This window comes from Numida meleagris, chromosome 4 (assembly GCF_002078875.1).
Source record: "Numida meleagris isolate 19003 breed g44 Domestic line chromosome 4, NumMel1.0, whole genome shotgun sequence".
Classification (NCBI taxonomy): domain Eukaryota; kingdom Metazoa; phylum Chordata; class Aves; order Galliformes; family Numididae; genus Numida; species Numida meleagris.
The window spans coordinates 36,198,333-36,223,058 of NC_034412.1; the positions used below are offsets into that span (position 1 = coordinate 36,198,333).

At 45.7% G+C, this 24,726-nt stretch overlaps 2 protein-coding genes across 4 annotated transcripts; both read left to right on the forward strand.

Moving 5' to 3' along the window:
- LSM6 (LSM6 homolog, U6 small nuclear RNA and mRNA degradation associated) lies at positions 3,043-8,096 on the forward strand. Of its 3 annotated transcripts, none has more exons than XM_021395477.1 (4): positions 3,043-3,174; positions 3,668-3,780; positions 6,521-6,634; positions 7,863-8,096. In XM_021395477.1, the coding sequence occupies exons 2-4, from the start codon at positions 3,687-3,689 to the stop codon at positions 7,895-7,897; spliced, it is 243 nt and encodes an 80-aa protein (XP_021251152.1). In that variant the 5' UTR covers positions 3,043-3,174; positions 3,668-3,686; the 3' UTR covers positions 7,898-8,096. The 3 variants fall into 3 exon arrangements, with proteins under 3 accessions (XP_021251152.1, XP_021251153.1, XP_021251151.1); XM_021395478.1 differs by having other exon boundaries at positions 3,051-3,094; XM_021395476.1 differs by lacking the exon at positions 3,043-3,174 and having other exon boundaries at positions 3,594-3,780.
- LOC110398086 lies at positions 19,295-23,338 on the forward strand. The gene is made up of 3 exons (XM_021395464.1): positions 19,295-19,375; positions 20,075-20,138; positions 22,735-23,338. Exons 1-3 carry the CDS (start codon positions 19,311-19,313, stop codon positions 23,305-23,307), a joined length of 702 nt encoding a protein of 233 aa, XP_021251139.1. The 5' UTR covers positions 19,295-19,310; the 3' UTR covers positions 23,308-23,338.

Below are 24,726 nucleotides of genomic sequence, written 5' to 3' on the forward strand. Positions count from 1 at the left end.
GCATAGCAGTGTAACAAGGTCAGCTTCGGTGGTCCTCTGCCTCAAATCTGGCAAAAATTTATATTTGTGCAATCTGGCACCAATTTATCTTCGTACACAGCCTCTAACAGTGCCAAGAGCAAATCCTATCCATGAGCTTGCTATCAGACAACAGTCTGGGCATCCACAGCAATGAGAGGGAAGCTGAGCCCCATTCTTCAGGCACAGGAGTTATTTCAGGACTGAAAAGCAGACGTGCCACTTGGGTTGAAATAGCTTTCTTATCATGACATTGAGCAGCACAAGGTATCAACGTATTCTGTTCTTCTGTGAGGATCCCATGGGATAGCTTTGGAGAAAGCAACGAGTGTGGAAAGGATCCAAACCAGAACGCACTGAAAGAGTTTTGGATCAGGCCAGTGGACAAAGGGATTTTTCAGCAGCCAGGATATGCTGCTGAAACTTCAGTTTCTGAAAACAAGCCACAACAACTGTAAGCCTAACAGCTATCTTTTTGTACCTGCTCATTGAGATGGATTTGTTTTGAAATTTCCAGTGTATTCCAAAGATTTTTTTAGTGAGGTCCTGTGTACAGAGAAGTAATAACCATAACCTCCACTGACTTCAGTGGGAGTAGAATTTCCCCTTGCTTCTCTCAAACTCCAAAAATGTCATACAGCGTTTACTTCAGGAAACCATGCGCTTACAGCGTTAATCCTGAATTGCACAGCTTCTCCACTTTGACATTATTTCATGGAGGTTAACTTCTGCCCCATGCTCTCAGAGGCTCTGAAAAAGAAGTTCTCTTGCATTTGGAACTGGTGCTCAGTCCCCTTAATTTACTGCACATTTTTCAGATTCTTTTTTGCTTTCTAATCTAAGTAGGCACAAAAGTTGATTGTTAAAATTATGAGGTATGCCACGATTTTGGCCCAAATAAGGCTCAACCTCCACAACACAATTTTCTGGTGAGGATTGTTTAATACATCTTTTTCCATCCATTGATTGTTGCCAGGGATTACCTAAGCTGAATTCAAAGTCTTTCCACAGACATTCCTTTGTCATCTGGCTTGATGTCCTCCTGCATTTACCTTATGTAAGCGGTGTTCTTTTCAGAAGAGCTGGAAGAATTGGACAGTCCTTTTTAGCATATTCTGGGTTATACAGCCATCTCGCTCTATGGAAATGCCTTTATATCAAGTAGCTGGGAAAGAAAAACCTTTCTAACTTTGAAGTGATTTTTATTGCATTGGAAAAAAAGAGAAAGAGAGACTGTCAAATCCCATTTCATTTTTTAAAGTTAACTGCAAATTTTAATGAGGTCCTCTGAACAAAGATTCTGAGATGCTTCATATTTAAGACTTAGCAGTAGTACACTTCCATCATTAAGTTCAGCTGTCAAAGGCCAAGGCAACTCTTCTTGTTGGAACTTTGTAACCATTTATGTCTGAGGTGAAGAAGCTAATATGGAAACTTTGTGAGATGGGAAGGACTGAAAACTACCATTGTAATTTATGACCTTTCATCTGAGGCCAAATGTAAAGGCAATCACAATTGTTCTATATCTCAAGGCCAGCACACAGCAGATGTATGAAATTTGGAAGTGTCAGACATAAACTTTTATTACCAAATTATAAATAATTTCTACCACTTACAATGTTCACCTTTCAAGTTCATCTTGATTAAAACACATGGGCAGCATCTCACTGATTTCATTGAGCTATACAGCTAGACGAACTCTCTCTGCTCCACGGAAAGATAAAGCAACACCGTATTTTAAAGAGCTTACTGACAGCAACGCACACAAAGTTTTAGATCTGTTTCATCAAGACGATTGAAACAAAAAGAAGAGTCATTAAACAGTGAGTCTGTTTTTCATTCCTGAAGCTTTGAAATCTGCAAGGAGTATACAGAATGGATTACATAATTCCTTTGAAAACCACCTACCTGAGCGTTGGGATTTTGTGACTCAGGAAATAACACATTCTTTAGGCTGTGTATTTACAGTTATGATTACATTACACAATCTTTCTGAATGAGCAAGAGAGAAATTTTCTTTCCAGGTGCAAAATCCACTACACCTAAGTGCTCAGCAATATATGTCCTATTGCATGAAGGTTAATTTACTCAGAAAAGCATAGGAGATTGTTTCAAGACTTACGGCAAACCAGGAAAAATTTACTAAGATGTGGGTTCATGACTTGGCTTCAAACCATAGAAGAGGCGAGCTAAGGATACAAAACTGTTGTCCACCTCTCTTTCTGTCTTTCAGAATACATGCGTTTGTAAGCTTAGTATTAAAAAGGAAATTAGAAGGGTTTTGTTGACTGGCATCAACGAACCAAGCATGCACACACAGAAACTGTAACTATTTGCCTAAGCTAGCTAGAAAGCAGCCATTGAGCAGTAGCTCAACAGAGATCAACAATAAAAAAACCAGAAGCTGCACAGCGAGGACAGGCACCATGCACAACTCTGCGGGCCTCTCCCTGCAAGAACCACCTCAAGCACTGTCTGCTCAGTACGCTGCGACCAGGCTTCACTGGCCATGCAGCCTATACAGCCTTTAGAGCCTTTGAGGTTCAGCTCTTGGGGAAAAAGGTGCTAATGAAGTTGTGTTGGGGAATGTAAACACCTCGGGATGGAAGAGTGAACGTCAACCCACGCGCTGAGGAGCCACTGCACATTTACAAAGATGAATCATTTACTGTTACAAAGATGAATCGTTATACCAAGGTACTAAACCAATAAAGGAAAAATTGAAATAAAAATAAATCCAGACCAGAAGATTTGACAGATTACTAGCTCTCGTCAAGGTACTAAATCCCTAAAAGATAAGTTAAAAACCAACACAAATGAGGGTTTTCCATACAACAGGCCACAGCTCGGTGCGCGGACGCAGAAGGCCGAGGACCCGTCCTTTCGGAGCAGGTGGCCCCATCCCGCTACCCGCGCGCGCTAGCTCCGCCCTGAAGCGCCGAGGCAGCGCGACTCGGGGCGCCCGGAACCCGCTCGGCTTTAGCGAGCGCGCCCGGCCCGGCGTGTCCCTGCCGCCGCGCCGTAGCGGCCGCCGCTGATTGGCCGCGAGCGCGGGGCCGGGCGCGCGCAGCAGCGGGTGAGTGCGAGCGGCGGCGCGTCCCAGCTCGGCTGCGACGGGGAACCGAGCGGCTGGGAGCGGGACGGGCCCTGCCCCGGGTAAGGGGGCTCGGTAGGGCGGGAGCTGGGGCCGAACGCGTATCCGGCCTGGGCGTCGCTTATGCCTGGCGGGAGCTGAGGGCCGCGTGGGTACTGGGGCGCCCGCTTGGGACGGGGCCGTCGGGATAGGTTTTGCGCTGCTTTGGAACGCACAGAACGTTACAAATGGAAAGCTTAATTCTGTGGCTCAGGGAGTTGTGTCCCCGCATTTACCCATAAGGTTTCGCTTTCAACTCCTTCAGATTTTCTCATGCCTTAACCAGGGGCCTGTCTGTACTCAGCACTTAAAAGTCCGTGTTTGCGTGTTATAGAATCACAGAACGGTTTGGGTTGGAAGAGACCTCTAAGATCACCTAGTTCCAAACGCCCTGCTGCAGGCAGGGACATCTCCCTCTTGACCAGGCTGCTCACAGCCCCATCCAGCCTGGCCTTGGATGCTTCCAGGGAGGGGGGTGTTGCTTATCCAAATGTCTAATTTCACATCTCTTCCCAGCTTACCAAGAAAAATCAAGATGAGTCTACGAAAGCAAACTCCTAGTGACTTCCTAAAACAGATCATTGGAAGGCCAGTTGTTGTAAAATTAAATTCTGGAGTCGATTATCGAGGTAAGATCCCCACTTGTCTCTATGATTTCATTGTTTGGAGAGGCTGGCACAGATGTGTGTCTCTTAAAAAGCAAAACAGTGTGATCTAGCATCTTGGAGTATGTCAACACAGACCTCAGGATAGTGACACTAATGAAAAAAACAAAAAACTGGAGAGGCTGATGAAGAAGAGGTTAACAGATGTAGAGATTAAAGTTACCTATATCATTAATATCTCTAGTCACCGTGATTAGAGTGGAGGCTGAGCGAGTCCAATTTTCTTAAAGGAGGTTTGTAAAGCTAAGCTTGGATGACACTTCCCAAAACGGCCAGGCAGTCCCCTTTACAGTGCGCTGACAGAACACCTTGTTTAAAGCTACTCCTTTTCTTCTCCTTCCTGTTTTCTAATTCCTGGCACAGACCTCGGTCCGGTAAAGCTTCAGCCCGTAACCTGTGTTGTCAATAATAAGCCTACTCTTATATGAGGGATGAAACAGTAGTTTGTGTTTGTGGTTAAACAACTGCCTAGACTTGTCTTGGATCAAGACTCACAGGGATACGGGAGAAAGCTTTGTGTGGTTTTTGCTCTTATAGGCCCAGTGTTTTGTTTTGTTTTGTTTTTTAAACAGTCTTATCCGTTTTATTTGAGAACTTATCTGTTTACCTTCATGTACTGTATGCATGATTATAGGGTGTTTTTGGAGCAATCCATTAAACTTGTCTGTTCAGTGAGATGTCCTACTCCTACTCCCCTTAGGCTAAGAGTATCAGCCGGTACAGTTATTTATTTATTTTAGTTTTAGTTAAGTTTGGATGCTCTTATCATGCATCTCCTATGACCATCCAAACTGGGTGCTTTATTCTGGAATGATTTAAACATTATGATCATACCAGAGTCTGCTACTTCAGACAGGTTTAATTCAGTTGGCTTATCTTAGCGGTTGTTGAGACAAAATTGTTTGTCCTGTGACAAGGAATCTTTGCGTTTTGACAGCAGCCCAATGTAGTACACGATTTGTTTTCCTTTCTTTATTCCCTCTGTTCTCCCTCCTTCCCATACTTGATGTGAGCCTGCAGCTAGAAACCTCTATGATGTTTACATTTGAGAAATACACAGTTCACTTCTCTACAGAAATTTGATGACTTGTATAAACCAAACATCAGCAAACCCAGCATCTCAGGCTTTTATTACAGATCTATCTAGATTCTGCCTGTAGGCTACGCTGCTAGTTTTACGTCTGCACCTCCACCCTCCTAGGCTCTGTGCGCACAGCAGTTGCCTGGTACACGTGCTGTGTGCTGCTGTAAAATGTCTTGATTCGCTGCCAAGCGTTGTACACTTCTAAGGGAAGAAGTCCTGGGAAAGTGCACGTGTAATCAGTTGTAGATTAATACGTACAGATGGATATGAACATAAAACATTTCTATATACAGATAAAAAAAACAGGTAAAATATGAGCTGGGGTGGGCAGCGACAATACGTAATGCTATTAGCGTCCTGAGTGTAAATACAAAGAAAAGGAAGAAGATAGTGAAACAAATGAAAATGCACCCTAGGCAGCTGAGTGATAGTTTAAAAAAAAAAAACCCACAGCCCAATTTCAGTTTGGGGCAAACATTTGTTTTCTCTTGCAACTCGAAGCACTCAGGATTACTGGAGTGAGAATGTTCTGACTTGGTTTGGGAGGTTTTGGTGCATTTAAAACACTTTGTGGCCAGTCAGATTTTCCCCATTTATGTGGAAACAGAGGGATGAAAAACACGTAGAGCAAAATAACAATCCGCAAGCCATTACAAGTTGGCAGCAAAACCTAAATTCCTAATTATTTAATGGGAGATATTATGGTAACACTTCTGGAAAATGAGAGCATGCCCTAGGGGAAGATTCTCAGACTGGAGTTCTCCCCCTCCTCAAATACGGCCAAAATACTGCATTTCTTCAGTTTTAATGCCAGGTAAATTAGATTCTCGTCCATTTTAGTAGTTGTATTTTTAGTAGCGTTGTCTGTGTGCAAGGAGGAAGACAGGAAAACACAGGCAAGATGGAGATGAGCAGTTTGTTAGAAGTTGTTTTACGTACACAGTTAGCAAATGGGGTTGCATTCTCTGAGCAGTTCTTCACATCTGTTAATCCCCACATTTAGTTCATTACATAAATAGTCCGTTTGTTCATTAGTTAAATGAAACTTGGCTGAAGATTTCAGTGTCAGTTGAAAACCCTTTCCCTGCTGAAGATGATGTAGAATTTTATTTACACAAAAATCACACTGGCAGCCCACATTATTCTAGGTCTGTAAGAGTGAAAATAAATTGGAAAAATGTGTATGGTGTCCTGTATTAGAAGGGTTATTTCTCGCATATATCCTTGACGAGCTTTGGTCAAAATTCACCTTGTAGCCTTGTTCTTAGGTTGCCCAGTTACACTTCGTGTCAGAGGTTCTTCTCATGAGTAGGGCATAAAACACAAGCAAGGAGGAACAACTAAACTTTCAGAATGGAAGATGTTATCTTTCAGGGCTCAGGACGTCTCAGTGAGCTCTCTCCACCCACTCATATACACGACCTGGGGTTCCCTACTCTCAGTTTAATTCTTTTAAGAACACTCTCTGGGCCCCTGTCTGACTCACCTGGCTATGCCTGGGGGTCTAGTTTGTTAGGAAGATACAGTTTTTTTTCCTTGTACTGCTCAAATGCAAAGCCTTTTTGTTTAATTTCAAAATAAGCTTGAGTTGATTCACTTTTAAACTGTCACTCTCTTCAGGTGTCCTGGCTTGCCTGGATGGGTATATGAATATAGCTCTGGAACAGACAGAAGAGTATGTAAATGGACAATTAAAGAACAAGTATGGAGATGCGTTTATCCGAGGAAATAATGGTAACTCCTCCTTCCTGTGCTGTATTTCCTTTTTACAGTGCTTCTTTTCAGTGTCTCTGCTTTTCCTCAGACCTGAATGCCGTTCATTAGTATTGGAGGCTGTTTTTTACTGAAGATTCTACTAGCAGTTGAGAAAAATCACTTGCACTTCACTACTGAGCCTTGGAACATCCCAGTGCTGCAGGTGGATTGTACTTCTCTTTAAGGACAATTAGCATCCTTCCCACCACAAGAGAAACTTGCTTTTGAATAGCCCAGGTGCCTGAAATGGTGCTGTGGTATCAGTTAGTTAGGCTATAATAGTGGGACACACCAGGGAGAAGAATATCTGAATATGGAAAAGGTTCGCAAGTCAGACGCGAGGCGACTTGTAGAGAAGGTAAATGAAGCAGAGTTTGACTAAGCTACCAGGAAAGAGGGAATAGAAAGGAACAAGAACTGAACCTCACGTTACGTAGTCATGTTCCATTTTGGAAAAGAAACAATCCTTGAATGAGGTCAAATTGTTGTTGTTGTTTTTTGTAAGGAATTTAGGTTGTTACAATAAGGAGTACAGTGACATTGCAGATGGACTATCAATTATGGGAATAAGAATTTGTTACAAAAGTTAAAAACAAATGGATGAGAGGCAGAAGAATGGAGTACAGGCTAAGCAAAGAACTTAAGACATTCCGGGTTTAAGAGCGTGATGTAATTTCATATTATGGGCATTCAAAATACAGTCTGCGTAGTTCCACTCCAAGATAAGAGCATGGGTACGAAGTGCATGGGTAGCATTGCACTACATGATGTTATGGTAGCACCAGCCAAGTAGGTGAAAGATGTCTGCTGGTTCATAGGTGCTTGCCAGCTTTGCAGGAAGCGCTTGGGATTTCCAGCTTTTGTTGAAAGATCGTAACACCCTTAATTCTGCTGCTTAAAAATTCTATCATGCTCTCCTTAAACCCAGCTATCCTGCAGCATTATTATTCTCCCCCTGTGCAGCCTGCATCTGCTGGAGTTTACAGTTTGACTATGAATTTAAAACTGAATCAAGTCAGTGCATAATGTGTAAATCTTGATAGCATTTCTTGGAACCTGCACTTAAAAAATTTTGACTTTGCTCATGCTGAATGGGATTAGTTACACTTATTTTTAAAAGCCATGGAAGTAATATGTTTTAAATAAACAGCCTTTGCACATTGTTTACTGAAACACTCTTATCTGTGTCGCTTTCTTCTTTTCACAGTATTGTACATAAGCACACAGAAGAGAAGGATGTGAAGATGCCAGGAGGCTGCTCTGTATTTGTGAATCTCTCCAAATGGATGAGACCTATTTCATTTGTAGTTAATCATTCACAGGTGAAATATTCAAGTGCTTAATTTTTTAAAAAATAAATGGAAACCAGTGTAAGCTTCCTGAGTAGTTCTGTTTGAAAGTATTGTTTTGTCCCACTGTACAGAAATAAAAATGAAGCATGCAACAGTGTCACAAGACTAATTCAGAGCACCAGCTCGTTTGGTTACACTAACAGTCACAACAATATTAACTGGTAGGTGTAAGCAGGTGTAGAAGAACTGCAAGTTACAGCCATGCAGTCATGGCGAAACAGTGGTTTAACTAATGCTGGTAAGGGAGAAGCATTTGGTGACAATGACCTGTCCCTTTCAGAAAACACAGTCAACTTCAAATGCCAAACTGCATTAAGAGTCATTGGATAAAGAAGTCAGCTGCTGGCTGTTAAATTACCCAAAACATCTCGAATTGTGGGATTGGAATCAAGAGATTTAACAGTGACACTTCAGCAGTTAGGGGGTGGGGAGAGAATTGAATCAAATGGAAGAAAAACCCTAAGGGGTAGCACTGCACCCGCTGTGGAAGTCAGTCACCGGTGAAAAGCTCTCAGCTGGTGCCCCAGCACAGCTCGCAGCCGCATCACTTCCTACCTCTGTTCCCCACCCCTGCTTGCAGTACCTTTCTTTTTGCATCTCTTTACCACGCACAAAGGACTTCTTCAATAAAAAGCAATTTTAACTAATATCTAAAGCTACTCTTTAAAGCAGACTGGAAATCTAAAAGCTTTTATAAACATGTGTATCCTCTTCAAACTGTTCTCTCCTGTTCTCCCACCCGCTTACCCCCAACCTAGTACCATCCATATTGTCTCATTTCTAGCCAGAAATGTGAAAAAAATATATTGAGGTCATAGCATGGGTTATGTGTTAGGGGAAGAGAAATCTCTGTGTACGCAGTGAAGTCAGAACTTGTTTACATTCTGCAACAATGCTCCCAGTTAATCAAAGACCAGTGAGTAAACCCAGCTCAGTTTTAGACGGATACTTGCATCAATTTCTAAAATAGCTTCTGATTTTATTTGCAGTCAGCCAAGAAATAAACTATGAATGTTCAGGTAGTCTGATGTTACTGCACTTAACATCCAGAGTTTTCAGAATGTTTTCTTGCTCCTCAAGACAAGGATAAAATTTAGGGTACCGCACCTTGTGGTGACGTTCTTTAAGTTGTTGTTTTTAATGAGTTTTCTGAAGGCCCGCTTTATTCTTTGAGCCGTTAGTAGTGCCTCCATGAATAAAAAAATACTTCTAGCTGTAGATGGATAAGCACAAGACAATTGGGAAGAATGGGGCAATGTTACATTCACACAAGAACCAGTAGCTCTGATGCAAGTAGGGAACAGAAACATTTCAATTATCCATGGGAGAGAACGTGGATTGCTTTTTTTTTGTGAATAAAGATTAGGGAATAATTCCAAATTATTTTGCAATTAATAGTTAACCTTTCAACATTAAACACTTCAGAAGCCACTACAGAACACACAAATAGAGACGCTACTTTATAATATCCTTCAGTAATTTATCATTCTTTGACCAGGGCTTGAAAAGGGTCCAGAATGCAAGTACAAATCACCAACTTGCTCTTTTGTAAAGGAGTTCTTAAAAAAAAAAGAAAGCTGTGCCTCCAAGCAGAGTGTGCAGTTTCTCATTTGTTTTGTCATTTATATACAGCTGGCAGGTTACTGTGTTATTCCAGTCAGAGATTTTTTTTTTTTTTTTAATTTTCATGTTTATTTTTCATTTCTGTTTCTCCTCCACCTACCCAGCTGTAACAACAAATTTGGCATAGCCTTTGCTTTGTTCTTGAGAGTTTGCATCTCTAACTTCAACTGCATTTCTGTTTCTACAGGGCTAGTTATGGAACAACTTCCAGTGGTGATCTGCTACTTCAAAAGGCAGAGCATGGTCTAATCACATATTAAACCATGAACTTAGAAAATACTGTTTAGTTTAAAATGCTGAGATTTTTGTTAATGTATTCTAGATCACGAGGTCACTATTTGCTATGCGAAGTACGTAGGAAAATTTGCATTAAAGAAGAGCTGTTGCAATCTATTCAAGTTTAAAAAGTAACAAGAATTGTATGTTTAATTCCCACTATCAGTGACCTTCACAAACATTTTACAAGACTTCTGCCCTTAATTCAAACTTCAGCCCTTATGATGAAGTCAATTGAACATTTAAGCCTGACTTCAACTAGGCATTCCAATGTTTGGATGTTATTTGAGTTGGATACAACAGCCATCTTGGATTTACTTTACTTATCTTTTAGAACCTGTTTTAACTTACTGTGTTGCGTGTGATTCCTGATTCAAAGGAAATCTAATGCAAAATTATTCTGAACGTTACTTATTTGAGCTATGACCATCTTTTTCACATCATTTCAGTGACAAAACAGCCACCCAAAATCCTTCTGGGCACTACTTGCCCGTTAAGCCACAAGGTTCCTGCCTGGCTCTAAGAGGGGATTACACCATGCAGCTGTAGGTTTCAGCTGTATTGTTCACAGGAGTCAAGAATGTGTGGAAGTGTTTGCAGAGTGACACCTTAGAGCATTTGACTGATGGTACCGATGCCTGAGCTTTAATATGCCAACCCATGCCTGCAGCCAGCTCCAGCTCACTGTCATTTTTGAAAGCAAACAAACTGTAGAACCACTTGTTGTAAGTCTGAGGTTTCTGTGCCAACTTTCTCCAAAGCAGAGAAGGGGCAGAGCAGCCAGCTTTTCCTGAGAGGTACTGATCTCACCTGAGAGGCTGCTGCACACGTAGGGTTCGGTGGAGCCAAGCAGGCGCCTGGGGTGCAGCTCTCACGGACGGCAGAGGCTGCTTGCTGCGGGATCACCAGAGCTGGCTCTGTGTAACAGGAGCCCACGGGCAGCTCCCATTGCCTGCGCCACCTGCCTGGCCTTGCCCTCATCGTGCAGCACGGCAAGGTGCTCTCGTGAGAACAGCCTCCAGGAGCAGAGCTGTTTTCTTGTAAGGAGATTGCACAATAGTTCAAGTGGCCAAAAGGGAGAGCTTCTCTCCTCAGGCAGGGTCAGATCTGCTTTGTGCAGCAGAACGTGGGAAAAATCCATCCAGGCTCTAATGCTATCTGAAAACGTAGCATCCAGCATCTGAAGGGAGGTGCAATTTACTCACTATCTGTATCTTCTTATTCTGTCCTATTAAAGCAGTTAGCCATTTGCTGACAGGCCTTTCTTACTGGGAGCCAGAAAGAACCCTGCATCACCCCTCCCCTCAACCCCACCCACACTCCCCTGCACCTTCAAGTAGTTACAAAATAAAGCGCTGGGGCAAGGGTAAGCAGAACTTGTAAGAGAATGACGCTGTATTTTGTATGCGTGTGTATATATTAGTTCATTCCCAACAACATTTGAACCCACTACCAAACTTCACTAAATTTGATAGAGGAATAGCAAAAACAGCCAACTGGATAGAAGCAGGAGGTCCTGCTGGTACTTCTACTGACCCTCCTTCCAACTACATGTCAGAGAAGCATCCCGTTTTCCCTGATCTCCCCAAACACAGAGCCACAGATGTGCACAGGTCAACCCCAAGATGACAGTTCGTAAAGTGTTCTTCATTCTACCGCAATGGAATATTTTTCTCTTCTAGAAATCTGCAACAGAAGTGTCGCTGAGAAAACAATGATCAGGGAGTAAGTTGCCTTACATCCCCTTCTCCACGTCAGCTTCCTAACAACAAAGAAATTTATGACAGGAAAAAAGCCCAAACTCTCTCCAGTGACAGCAGTGCCACTTGTCTGTGTCTGGGCCCCATCATGAGAGAGATGCGCTGAGCAAGGCTGAGCAAAAACGACTCCAGGTCACAACTCTGGCCAGAAAAGACTGAGGCAATGCTGTCCTGTTGGGTGATGCAACCAAAGGCTACGGGGAGGACTGTATTTCTTACTGGGAGCAAACGCCTGTCACTTGGCATTTAGAACTCGCAGCTGGGGGCTGCTGGTAGGTGCTCATGTCGTGGTGGGGACTGAGACGGGATTTTTCCATCTCTAAGCAGAAGGCAGTGCTGATGTTTGGTTTGACTGCCACGGTGTAGCCTTTGAGTTCTCTGCTTGAGTGCAGACAGCAAGGACGAACTCAGCGTAAGGCTGTATTTCAGCCCAGCCAGGCAGGTAAAGACCTGTCTAGGCTGCGCAAGTCTCTGGCCTGCTACTGAGCAGAGCTGGGCTACCTGCAGGCAACACCCTGCAGCCCCATGGTGCTGCTTAAAGCCATGTGAGCCCTGGGGCTTGCTGGAGGTGCACAATGAAATGCGTGCCTAAGGCACAGCAGCAGCTGAAGAAGGCTGTGTGATGCTCTAACACCACACTATAACTCAGCGATGCACATTTACCTGCAGTGTTGCTTTTAGGTCTTGTCACTCCATGTCAGAATGGCTGCAATGCATTTGGTGGGTTCAGAAGTTTCCCTGTGGATTGGCAGAGGTCTGGATCTGGAATTAGAGGAAAGGGATTGTTTAACTAGGGAATATGTTAGTGAGGAACATCCAGAAGATACTAGCTCATTTCAAGAAAGGGTTAGCTACTAATATAAAATTACTTAAATATACTCTTTCTAAAAATACGTCAAGTATGGACAATTGCAAACTGAAATAGAAGCACTATTGCAAACTACTTCTCTCTCTGTTTGAACTACTACACCTAAGACTCCCTGCTTCCACTGACAAAAAGAAGGAAAACCAGAAGCCTTGCATTATATTCTGCAATCCAGTGAATTTAAGGCCTTTTTCAGATACAGAGGAGAGCAGTCTGCTAAGAGCCCAGTACCACCAGTTTCCACACTTTCAGAACAGCTAAACAGATGTTTTAACTTCACCAAAGCATGCACAAGTCTCCTCAACTCACTGACCAGGGCAGGGTGTTGCAGTGTCCTGCAGAGGTCATAGCACCAGCAAGAACTCATTCCACCTCTCCAGATACACGTTTGTCAGCAGAGGAGGACTTGAGGGCACCAAGCCTTCTGCCATCACCCCTCCCATCTGTAAGTGCTGAAGCCGGGTGCATTTCCTGCCACAAGGCCTAGCCTCAGCCCTGAGGCAGCTCCAGCTCCAGCAAGAGCCCTGCCCCACTGGCCTGGCGCTGGTGGCCGGGGCTGGCCAAGGGTCCGGGCCAGCACAGCAGCCTGAAGGGACAGGGGCTGGGACCAGGGGTGGCCAAGGACCTGGTGAAGGTAGTGAGGGATGCTGCTACAGCCAGAACCACTTTGCCATCACCTGCTGTGCAACCTCCTGAAGTACAGCAAAGCCCATTACAGGCAAGGTGACGATGGGCATTAGCAGCGTTTTTATGGCCACATCAGTTTTGTACTGGCACGCAGATGGGCTGTTTATGTAAGCCTGTGCGTGACAGATGCACACCAAAGCCCATTTTCAGGCTTTTTGGCTCAGGTGGGTAAGCACCTGTCAGAAGGATGACGTGAGATGGAGTGGATTGCACCTGTCCAAGCCAGCTTCCCATTCCGTTGTGCCTCTGCAGGGGCCCAGCGTGGCCCATGCACATCCAAGGGCTTTCTGCCTCCCCCCTTCCCGCGCCCCCCCCAACTCCCTTGCTATTTGCTTTGTTTTCACTGCCAAAGCTTGGAGATTTAAAGAAAAAGAAAAGAAGTGACTGGGATGTGAAGACGAAAGCTAATGTGATTATGGCTGGATTTGGGCACTGCCGGCGCGTTCCCGTGGTCAGCGGGTGCTAGCAGTAACAGCTGCTGCGCTTCCCATTAGAGGAGAAAGAGAAGACCTTCCCTGACGGGATGCATTGCTGGCAGGCTGGGGACGCGGCAGCAGCAGGCGGGAGGTAAGTGTGTGGGGCCAGCGCCGACATGGGCCCAAACCCGCACCCAGTCCCAAACGTGGGTGGCGGCAGCCCTGGGGGTGACATTCCCACTGCCTGGCAGTGCATGGGGAAGGGCGCGGGAAGCAGCGTGGGCAGGATGGAAAGGAGGAAACTGTAGCCCGGGAACCTCAGGAGGAGCAGAGCTGCTGCTTGGAGGTACTCGTGAGCTGCCACGAGAAACCTCATCCAGCAAAGATTTGGATGCATCTGCAGAGCTGGAAAACTGGCTCTGAGAGCATGAGGACATCCCACCACTACAGCAGGGGCAGGGGGTCTGGCCAAGGCTCCTGTGAACCCCAGAACATCTCTGGCACGCAGCTGACGGGAGCGTGACGGTGCTCTGCTGCAGAAGGTTGAACTGCATCCTTCTGCTCCTGGCTTCAGGCTGGGCACAAGCTGTTTCATGTGGGGGGTTTTAATCAGCTGGCATGTTTGGAAGTGATGTAAACGGAGGTGTAAGCTGGACCTCCTCGGTCTCTGATTCTCTTTGATGTCTTTACATCTATCTATTGACTGAGCATAACAAAATCTAAGCCAGGAAAATCTGCATATTGAAAAGATTAGAAAGACCTACATTAAAAGCAGGACTGTATGCAATAAACAAAATTTATTTATAAATAAAGAGTGCACTCACTCTTCATCCTCATTTTCAAAAGTGCCTGAAAAACTGGAATAAGAAAATACCCAGTCTAATCTGGAGATGTGTGTTCTGTCAGCCACCCAGTCTGGGTGATAACCAACAGCACAGAGCACCAAGCATAGAATTTGTGGAGTTCAGCAGGGGTAGAGGGAGCTGAGCTGACTCGTTAGCATGCCCACACAGAGCCCTCTCCCCCTGCTAAATATGACCCACATTTCTGGAGCAAGTCTCTCCCAGCCATTCACCTTACAGATGACTTCACAAGAGACGTGTCCTCTGGTGGGGTCTTTTCCTTCCCAACCTCAACAATTTACTTCAAAATATGGAATTCTGTGGATTCCCAGAGAGGATCCATGTGCCATGGGGATCATTTATTCCTCTTCATTTAGAGGCCGTGGGGAAGGCTGCTCAGCTAACTGGAAGGTGACGGACCCGCGCACGGCCTGCCGCTGCCACTGCTCCGGAGTGAGTGCGCAGGCCGCATCCCCGCGCAGCATGGAGGAGAGGTGGAAGGCCCGCCTGGCGGCGGCCGCCTGCGCATGCACCGTGCTCAGCCTGGTCTCCTCCACGGCTGCTTTCTCGCATGGTGCCAGCCCCTCTGCCTGCACTGACATGATGCCCAGGCACCTGCGGGCTCAGCTGCACAGCCCCAGGAACAACTACGTTACCATCCACACCAACGTGTCCTTCTATGCCCCGGGAGACAAGGTCCCAGGTGAGGACAGCCGCTGGCTCTGTCTCAGCCCAGTCCCGCAGAAATCCCTGCAGCAGTTATTACTCTTTGCTGGTGGCAGTTTCACAGACAGACTTTGAAATTATACTCATTCGTGACTCAAAACCCGGTGTACTGAGCAGAGCAGCTTTCTGCTCTCCGCTCCTGACTCAGAGGAACAATTATTTAAGAAATGTCTATGAATCTGAAAAGTCCATGCTATCTAATCGTGAGTGATGACATTAGTCTTAGTGAGGGATGGGAAGAGGGACACCATCCTCACGGCACAGCTCTGGGCGCGTTATGCCATATCTCATCACCAGAAAATGAATGCACTTACAGAGAGATCCTGTCTGCAGCGCTCTGCCGAAAGCTTTCTCAGGTGGTGCCTGGCCCCAGATCCCCACCGTGCTGCACATCAGACACAGCCGGTAGGTTCGGGTGCTTTGGGTGGGATTTATCTCAGCTGCTGCTCACCCATACAGAACCCACCACACAGTGGCACAGGAGAGGCGCCTCCGGAGGGCGAGCCACCCCCTCCGCCTCTCACACTTACATGAAGCACTCCGGAAGGGATGGGCTCTCCTCAGGACACGAGGGTTGATTGCCTGAGCTGCAGACAGAGCTGAGAAAGCACCATTCTCCAGCCCAGCCAATTTCCCTTTCCATCCCCATCCAAAATAACTCTCCTTCAAGGGCAGTCTGCAATCTTCCGTGTATGCGCAGTGTGGTACCCAAATCTCTCCTTAGAAGTGGCTGCACACCGCCTAATGCAGCGTGGTTAGCATTATAATCAAGAGGGAAGAAGGCACAAGCCAACTGCCTGGGCAATTTCATACTACAAAGTTATAGTCTGGCACCCTGTATCCAGCACATCCGACACAGATTGTAAGGGCAAAGATCGTAGGATGCTGTGGTTTTTTTGACAAGGTTTTCTTTTGATTTCACAGGTGCCGATGGAAATTCCATCACAAAAAATTCACCTGAGAACCGCAACACAAATCCCTTGGTGTCCCATGTTTTGTCTTGCAGTGACAGTGAGGAGCAGCCGGGATTTCATGGGCTTTTTGCTTCAAGCTCGCAAAGTGTCTAACGATGAAACCGCTGGCACATTTGTCTTCATTCCTCCTGGCTCCAAGCTGCTGTCTTGCTTTGAAGATGGTGATACTGTCACCCACTCAGACAAGTCCCTGAAGAGAAACCTGTCCTTTGTATGGAAAGCACCAGACCAACCCATTGGAGACATCAAATTTTTGTAAGAACACGTTACACATTCCTAACCAGCGTTAGCGCCTTCACAGTACCAGTTTTTCTCATCTTTCAGCTTTCAAAAATTTGGTTGTATTTTTCCATTGTACTTTTCTAGCACAGTGCTTTGATGCCTCTTAAATCCCAGAGAGTGGAACACTTACGAAGTCCTGCAACAGTGTCCCAACTGGTACATAAATTCCCATTTGCATCTGCTGGGTAGTGCTCCTTTCTAGTTACGTGGTCACTGTTTTCTCAGAATAAATGCACTGGGAAATGACAGCCTACGCAGTTAGGAAACAGAAATATTAAGGCTTAAGGAGAGAACTGTGATGGCTCTGTCTGCTTTTCTAAATAACACATCCTGTAGGACTTCCCTGCCTACAGGACAATGTCATATATTATTGCTGTGCTGATTTTTTTTTAATTTACTGTTTTTTGTTTGTTTGTTTTTAATGTTAAATGTAAACAGAATTACTCCCAGGAAAACTAGGTGGGGAGCACTGGGTCAAAATCTAACTGGCTGTCTCAGAGGGAGCTCAGGGATTTTTCATTTTGGAATAGATTAAATTGTTTTGACTTTACAAAATTGCTTAGAAACTCCTTGGCCAGATCCCTGGCTGCTCCCCAAAACGCAGGCCTGCTGGTGAGTGCTGTGGCTTGCACATCTCATCGTGATTCAACACAAATTAACTGAAACAAAAATATTTCCGCTCAGCATTTCCATTTTGCCCACTGCTTCAGACTGGGAAATACTATTAAAAACATGTGAAAAGCAAACAGATAAAAATAACTCAGATGCTGCCATGCCTGTTCCTAGCCACCCACGCTGACTCCCCCTGCTCCCTGCAGCTGCTGCCCTCCGAACCAGCCCCGCAGCCTTTCTCTTCTCTCCCCGCCACCGCCACACCGTGCCAGCAGCCATGGGCCACGTCCCTAGAAGAAACTCCGGCTGCTCCCTCCTCCCTGCTCTCTCCCCATCTCCCACTTCTGCTGCTGCTCCTGCTCTCAGATCCTCCCCCAAAATTACTTATAAACCAGTAAACTTTGGGCAGATTTAATGCAGAAAGCAAATGGCACGTGCTGTAGAGGTGATCCCCAGCCGCATCGTAAATCCATGTTTCATAACTTGTGTTACAACATCTGAGAAAGCTCCTTGTTCCATTTAAAAGTGTCTCACAAGAACCATTCAGCACAGAAAAAGCAAGGTCGTTCCCCCTTTATCTCATCTTCACAGGCACTGAGCGATCTAAGCTGAAATTCTCCCCCAGGATGAAGCTTCCCCACGCTCTGGGGACGTGGCTAAAGGTTGGCACCTGATGAAAAGCAGAGTGTGAGGCAGGTGCAAATACTGAAGGGCTGAGAGGAGAGTGCCTGTGGCTTCTTCTACCTATTCTGCTGTTTGTACAAGTTACACTGACCTGTTTTAATTAGTAAATACCTCTGTTGTCTCCCTGCCTACGGAAGATTATACGCAGAGCTATTCAAAGTTTTCCAAACGTACTTCTACCAACACAGCGAATATAATAGCGGTTTTTTTTTTTTTTTTCATTTCCCACACATTTTTGACTGATTGTAATTACGAGTGATCCTTCACTCACTATCTTTCATATGGGACCCAGTATCTTTTATTTGTAACATAAAACGTGTGACGGGCTAATCCTTTAAAGCATTTTCGTGCTGCCTTTAGATTAAAGCACTCCTGATTAGCTGAGTATTCTGATCTTTTATTAATGACACTGCGCGAGTAAATTCCTGCATAATTATCTTTTAACAGCATCTCTGTAGTCCAGTCATACTTTGTTTACTGGGCAAGGATCGAATCGGCCGCTGTGGCTCAGCGAGGGCACCACGACACATCTGCTGGCGGCAGCAGGAAGGCCGGCCCTGCAGCACCTGCACCCACGCAGGAACCTGCTGGCTCCCACGTAGCTGGCACAGCAAGCAAAGGTACGTGGTTTGTTGCTGACAGTTTCCAGCAGTGTGTTTTTACAGCTTATTCCTTGCAACCATTGAAGACAGAAGAGATAAACAAGCTACAGAGGCCCATTTAACTTTTTCAGCTGCTGGCAAGATCGGTGATGGCCACAAAGAACTCCCCGAAGAGAAGACACAAATCGGCATCCCAGGTACCAACAGGATAAACGCTGTTGCCAGATCCTATGATTTGAATGAAAACCCTAAAACACTGCTGAAAATCCCTGAATGTATTTCACCTAAAATCCTAGCTCCTAAAGACAAGTAAGCACAGTTAGCAACGCTGCCCACATATTGGAATACATTTGTCTCTAGATGTGACTGCTACCCTTTAGGCATGTAGTTATTGGTATTTATGCAGCCTCTGGTTGGTAAAAGGCTCTCAGAATTTACTTACATTTCAATCAGATGTGTTTCTCAGCCTTTTTTTGGCATACCGTCAAGTCTGAGCTTTAATTATTTTACTTGAATGCCTTTTAGGCAGCGGGCTTTGCTTCTTTACTCCCTGTCTGGGTTCCTACTTAAAACCAAGCGCCTTAAAAATAAAAATCACTGCCGTGATCCTTACTAGTAAATGCTAGCACCAAGTGCGATTTGAAAGAAACAAAGCAAAGAAAGTTGACTTCTGCTCCTCTCTTGCTTTTTGTTGTCGCTGTCTTGCAAGGCTTTGGCTCTTCCACTGCCGTCCCCAGCTCTCTCCAGCACACCAGCCCAGCTCTGGTCAGCCTGGCCGGCATCACGCCAACACCAGCGCTGGGGTCAGGCACTGGTGTCCACTCGGATACGCAGCCCACTGCTGAGCCAACGCAGCTGTCCCAAACCTTGTGGGGTGCCTCCAGCAGGAGCGGGGGGAGCAGCCCCACCAGCAGCTCAGGGCTGGAGCCGTCGCTTGCCTTCCAAGAGCCAGGCATGGCTGACGCCCTGCGAAGCTTCCTCTCCCAGGACTACGCCTCCAGGCAGAGCCTCTCTGACAGGTACTGCACCAGGTGATAGCCAGGTAGTGGGAACAGCTGCTTCTCCAGCAGTCCTCGGGAGGGAAATCAATGCTGGTTTCACTGCGGGTAAACGAGGGTGTGCGTAAGAAGGTGTGTGCGGCTGTGGGGGCAGGTGGAAGGCTGCTTCCTTGCTGAATTTTCAAAAAACAATCCTTTAGAGATTGCTTGTGACAGACGGCAGCAGTGAGACAGTCAGCGCGCAGGCCTTGTGCAGATCAGCCCAGCAGAGCTGCCTAGCCAGGTGACCGAAAAATGTGATAAAAGCTATTGACCAGAATTGATTGCTGCAATATTTTTCTAAAAGCGTGTGCAAATATCCAAAGAAACGGTGAACTTAACAGAGCTATTTCTCCACCTGCAGGGAAAAAGGAAGAAAGGATTTAAAGCAATTATGAAATGTTGCCTTGAGGAGGTCTGCTTAGAAGCCTGAAAGGGTTTGGGCCGCACGACCTTTAATGCAATGTATTACACCGTGGGTGTAAATGATGGGGCTATGACTAAACGATCAGACATTACGGGACACGTGGCCTACATGGTTTGTGTTGACTGTGTATACCACGAGGCTGCTCCAGCAAGTGGCACTCTTCACAAATAGTGCATACTGTAGAGCCCAGGGGTTCTACTTCCGCGTTCTGAAGTGGCAGGTATCACGTATTAACTCCGCCTTTTCTGTTTCAGAGCGCAAAGTAGTGCCAGCACTACCAACCCACACCTGTGTGTGACATGTAAAGAAGATGGGCAGGTAAGCACTGAGGATGGGGAGGATTCTTTTTTTTTTCTCCAAAGACAGAAACTGCTAGAAGCTGGTGAAACTTCTTAGAGAAGATGAGGATAAAGCCTCTCTGCTGCTTCACAGCACCAAGAAGCATGTATATGTCTCATGAGTGACTAAAACTACTTTGAGGTAGTTGTTTGTTGTTTTTTTTTTAACCTTAACTGGGAATTGTTTCTTATCTCTCTTCTCTTTTCTTCCATTCTGATGTCTGGGCTTCTAAGAGTTCCACTGCAAAAACAACCCTAAGTAATTTTTTCTGTATGTAGCCATAACCACGACTTCATGCTGCTGGATGTTACTGGACTGGAAATGTGCATTTTATTCCAGTGGAAGGCCTTCTTTCTAGAGGTGCCTGATAGGTACTGCCCATTACATTCAAAGACTTCATCCATTCTGGTGAAGGCCAAGGACGCTGTGTGCTTCTGGAGGGCAGATTCACACCACTCCGTGGACACAATAATACCATATTCTCCTCAGCATCCTAGGAGTGAGGGGAAATTTAAAGCTTGTTTCTTTGTTCTTTATGGGGCCGAGCTTTATTTCCTAATAACATACTACTTCTCAGAGTGGCATCCAAAATTACTCCATTTCCCCATCAGTAGGTGGCATCCCTCTCTGCCCAAAGCTCCTTGAATTCATCATCTCCTTGTGGTGTCACTGCGGGCCACCTCTGTACATAAAACTTAAACATACAGAGCTTCTATGGCACTTTCCTATTTCTCTGAGCACTGAAATGCGTACAAAGGAAACATGCTCCTTCGTGAGCTCACACAAGCACGCATCAGGAAGAGAGGTGAAAATAAAAGAGGAAGGGCTCATTCAACAGATAATGAGACAGAGATATTTAGGAAGGACACAGAACAAACCATGGAGAGACATGTAATGCGAGCATCTGGCATAGCTGCGGAGAGAGGGGAGGAAATGGCTGAAGATGGTAACTGAAGACTGATTGTGCAAGGCAAGACCAGAAGAGCATAATGAAATAAAAATTCTGAAAAATTATGCAAGAAAGGACAGAAGCAGTACAAAGAGAGGAGAAAAAAGGTGAGACAGGGCAAGGACTTTTTCTACAGCAAAGCCCCAAATATATCCCTACATGGGATTACATTATGAGGGCTAGTGAGCCATACAGATGCAGTATTAACTTTGCCAGTCAGCTACAGTTTGCAGTTCAGCTACTGAATTTTTTTTTATTTTCTACCTATATTTTTCTAGCACCTTTTTTTCTTCAGAAATTGTCTCCTCCACAAAGGATGCCCTGTGACTCCCTCTTACTCTGGTTCACAGCTTGCCAGGGTTCCTACTTCAGCTTTGTGGTCCTGTCACACTGTCTTCTCAGCAAGCTTTCAAATTCACTAGTGAATGCAGAGGGTGAGATTTTCTCTGGTGTAATTAACGGATGTGTGAAAGAGCCTGCTGGGCTGGACAGGTTGGAGAGTAGCCAGCTACTAAGGGTCAGATCCAAATCTCAGGGAAGCCAAAGAAAAGACTCCAGAACATTTCTCAGGTTTTGGATTGGGCCTCAGGTGCACAGTGGGAATAGAAAAATTCTGTGGGGGCCTCTTAAATTGTAAGATTGTTGCACAGTTAGTCTTGGACAGTATCTGCAGCAAAACCTGGACTGCAGACCTGGCTGTCATTTTGTGACTGATAAAATAAGGTGCTTGGCACCAAGCAGAGCCCCTAGAAAAGCACAGGAGCAAGCAAGAACAGTAATGTGAGCTATCACGTGTGATTAAGCAACACTGAGAGGCAGCAGATTTCAAATAGGCTGTGCAGACTGAGAAGGCAAGATGGGCTTTGGGGAGAATTTGTGGGTGTTATGTGACTGCCCCAAAAATGCTGATACCAAAGGCCATTTGAAAGAGGGACCACTGAAAGAGTGGTCAGGTGCTGGAATGGGCTGCCCAGGGAGGTGGTGAACTCAGTGACCCTGGAGGGGCTCAAGGAATGTTTAGATGTTGTGTCGAGGGACATGGTTTAGTGAGAACTACTGGCGACAGGTGGATGGTTGGACTGGATGATCTTGGAGGTTTTTTCCAACCCCGGTGATTCTATGATTTCGGGCCTTCTGGGTCCTTCAGCTCCACAGTTTGACCCACAGCCATTGAAGGGCTACGCTGAATTTCAGTGTGAACTTAAACACAAACCTTGGCTGGGAAGATCACCTCTGTCCTTTCAGAATGACTCTGGCATCACTAAAATAACAATGACTGTGCAAAATACCACAGCAACAGTGGGAGTTGTAGACTTGTGCAAAGCAGTGAGCGACCTTCCCCTCTGCTCTTTCACATGCTCCGCCTTGCTCCATGGCACCAACTGCCACTGCCTCATCTCCCCTGACAATTCTGATACCCGACAGAGCAGTGTTGAATCTAGCTCATTTCCTAAATGCTACTGAGTAACCAGAGGATGAAATAGGGTTATTCTAAGGCTCAGGGACACTTACTTCAATCAGAAACACAGAGCCGAATGATACATTGAAGTCAATAGTGGATGAGAGTCTAATCAGCCTCCTTTCTATTCCCTCACTGGATTTCTTGCCATGTTTTTGCTTTCAAAGGCAAGTACTGAGAACGGGGCCACCTTGAAAACCTCCCTGCTGGCAGCAGCCTCTTGGTCTGCCCTGCGCCTACGCACTCACCCGAGTGAAGCTGCAGTGACAACAGCCCGGTTTGGCAACGAGGACACCGTCAGCAATTTGTCATTGGCTTGGAGGCAAATGGCAGAAAGCAAACCACCCCTGCGGTCAGAGGAGGGTGAGGAGGTCAGTGAGGAGGTGGGTGGGCACACACAGCCATGGGTGACCAGAGCAGGTCCCAAACCTGCTGTCCCAGGGAGGGGGGATGACTCTCGCAGAGGGACACGTCTGATAGCAGCCCAACTTGGCATCCTCCTCGTCTGCACGGCGGTGCTGGGGCTGGCCGCGGCAGCTGGCCTGCGCTACATCTGTGCCCGCTACTGCCACAAGAGGACAGAAGTGTCCTTCAGTGAGCCAGACAACAGCGTCATCGCTGTCAAAGAAAATGGGGAGATGATGCACTTCCGGAAGATCCGGGAGAACAGCTTCGTGCTGGTTCAAGCTGAGTACAACTGGATCAGCCCATCAGGCAGTGGGAAAAGGAGAATAATCTAAACATTCACGGGACTTACCCCAGTGCCACATAGCTGAGCCAGCTGCCCCTGGAGATGAAGACGGCTGAGATACACGTAACGCAGGCTCTAGAAAGCAGTAGTGTCCTCGCTGCCTACAGGCAGACATAGAGGTGTACAAACTTGATGCAACCAGTTCAGCTAGAAGTGCTAGACAAAGTATCTAAGCTACAGCTGCTAAGAGAATAAAAGTAGCTATTGTTCTCTGTGTTACAGGTGCCACAATTAATATTGTATATCTGCTCATTAACTGTCATTGCAACCATTACTCTCCCTCTGTTGCCTTAAGGCTGTAGCAAAAAAAAATAAAATTGAAATTATTCCTCTGCACTGTACTTTTGTCTCCTATTAAATCTCAGCAAAAGCTTCTAGTGTTATATTTCCCTTTCCTTTCTAGGAACTTGAAACCCTTGGTTTAAACCACCACTCTCATTTAGAAGCTTACGGGTTTAGGTCTGTGCACTTGCTATGTTTCCAATGACAAAATATTTGCCAGTAGATTTAAAGTTTCAATTGGAAAATAAAAAGCAGTGACTCACTACCAGAGAACACTGATCCACAGAATGCTGAATTGATCTCAGGGAAAGAAACACACGGTGGTGGAAACCAGTTTTTGGGGGAGAAACATGCCTCCTCATCAGGTGCAAATGGAATAAAACCTTTCCTATCCATTTGCACCTGATGAGGAAGCTTGTTTAAGCCTGACAGACAGCATTTACTTTGTCTTTTGAGTCAGTCCAGTTAACGCTCAGTGCGGAAACACACACTGAGAAATACCCTTCCCGGGTCACTTTGGAGGTCCTCAGCAAAGGCTGCCTGGTAGGCTAACAGCATCCTTGTGCTCTGAGTTTGTGCAAACCCTCCTTGGACTGTGTAGTTTTCAGCAGGAGGCCACGAAAACAGCCCTTGGAAAACACGAAGACCCTTGACGCATTCCAAGAAGGGAAGGTGATGAAAGCCAGGGCAAAGGTTTGTTTTACTGAAGCTTTGAAAGAGCAAGAAATAGACCTGACAACGATCCTCCTGAGATGTAAACCTAAGAGCCTTTCAGAGAGCAGTGATCCCCCACTCTGGTATCCGTTCCTATGATGGAGGAGCTCGTGTTGTCTTCCCAGCAGCGGAATGCAGAACAGACTTAAACTTCGGTTCTTCAACTTATTTCACAGACCGCAATACTCCTGTCCTGCCAAGTTAAGCAGGCACCTGCATGTGCCACCAGGACCCCACTTCCTGGTGATGGGGACACCAGGCAACTCCCTGCTCTGGCAGCAGGGCTCTGGCCATCTCCCTGCTCAATCAGACAAAGCCCCAGTCTCACTTCCTCCCTTACATTGCCACTGACTTCAGTGGATATATGAGATGCTATTCTCCTGTTCAGATTCCTGCAGTGTGAGTAACTTAG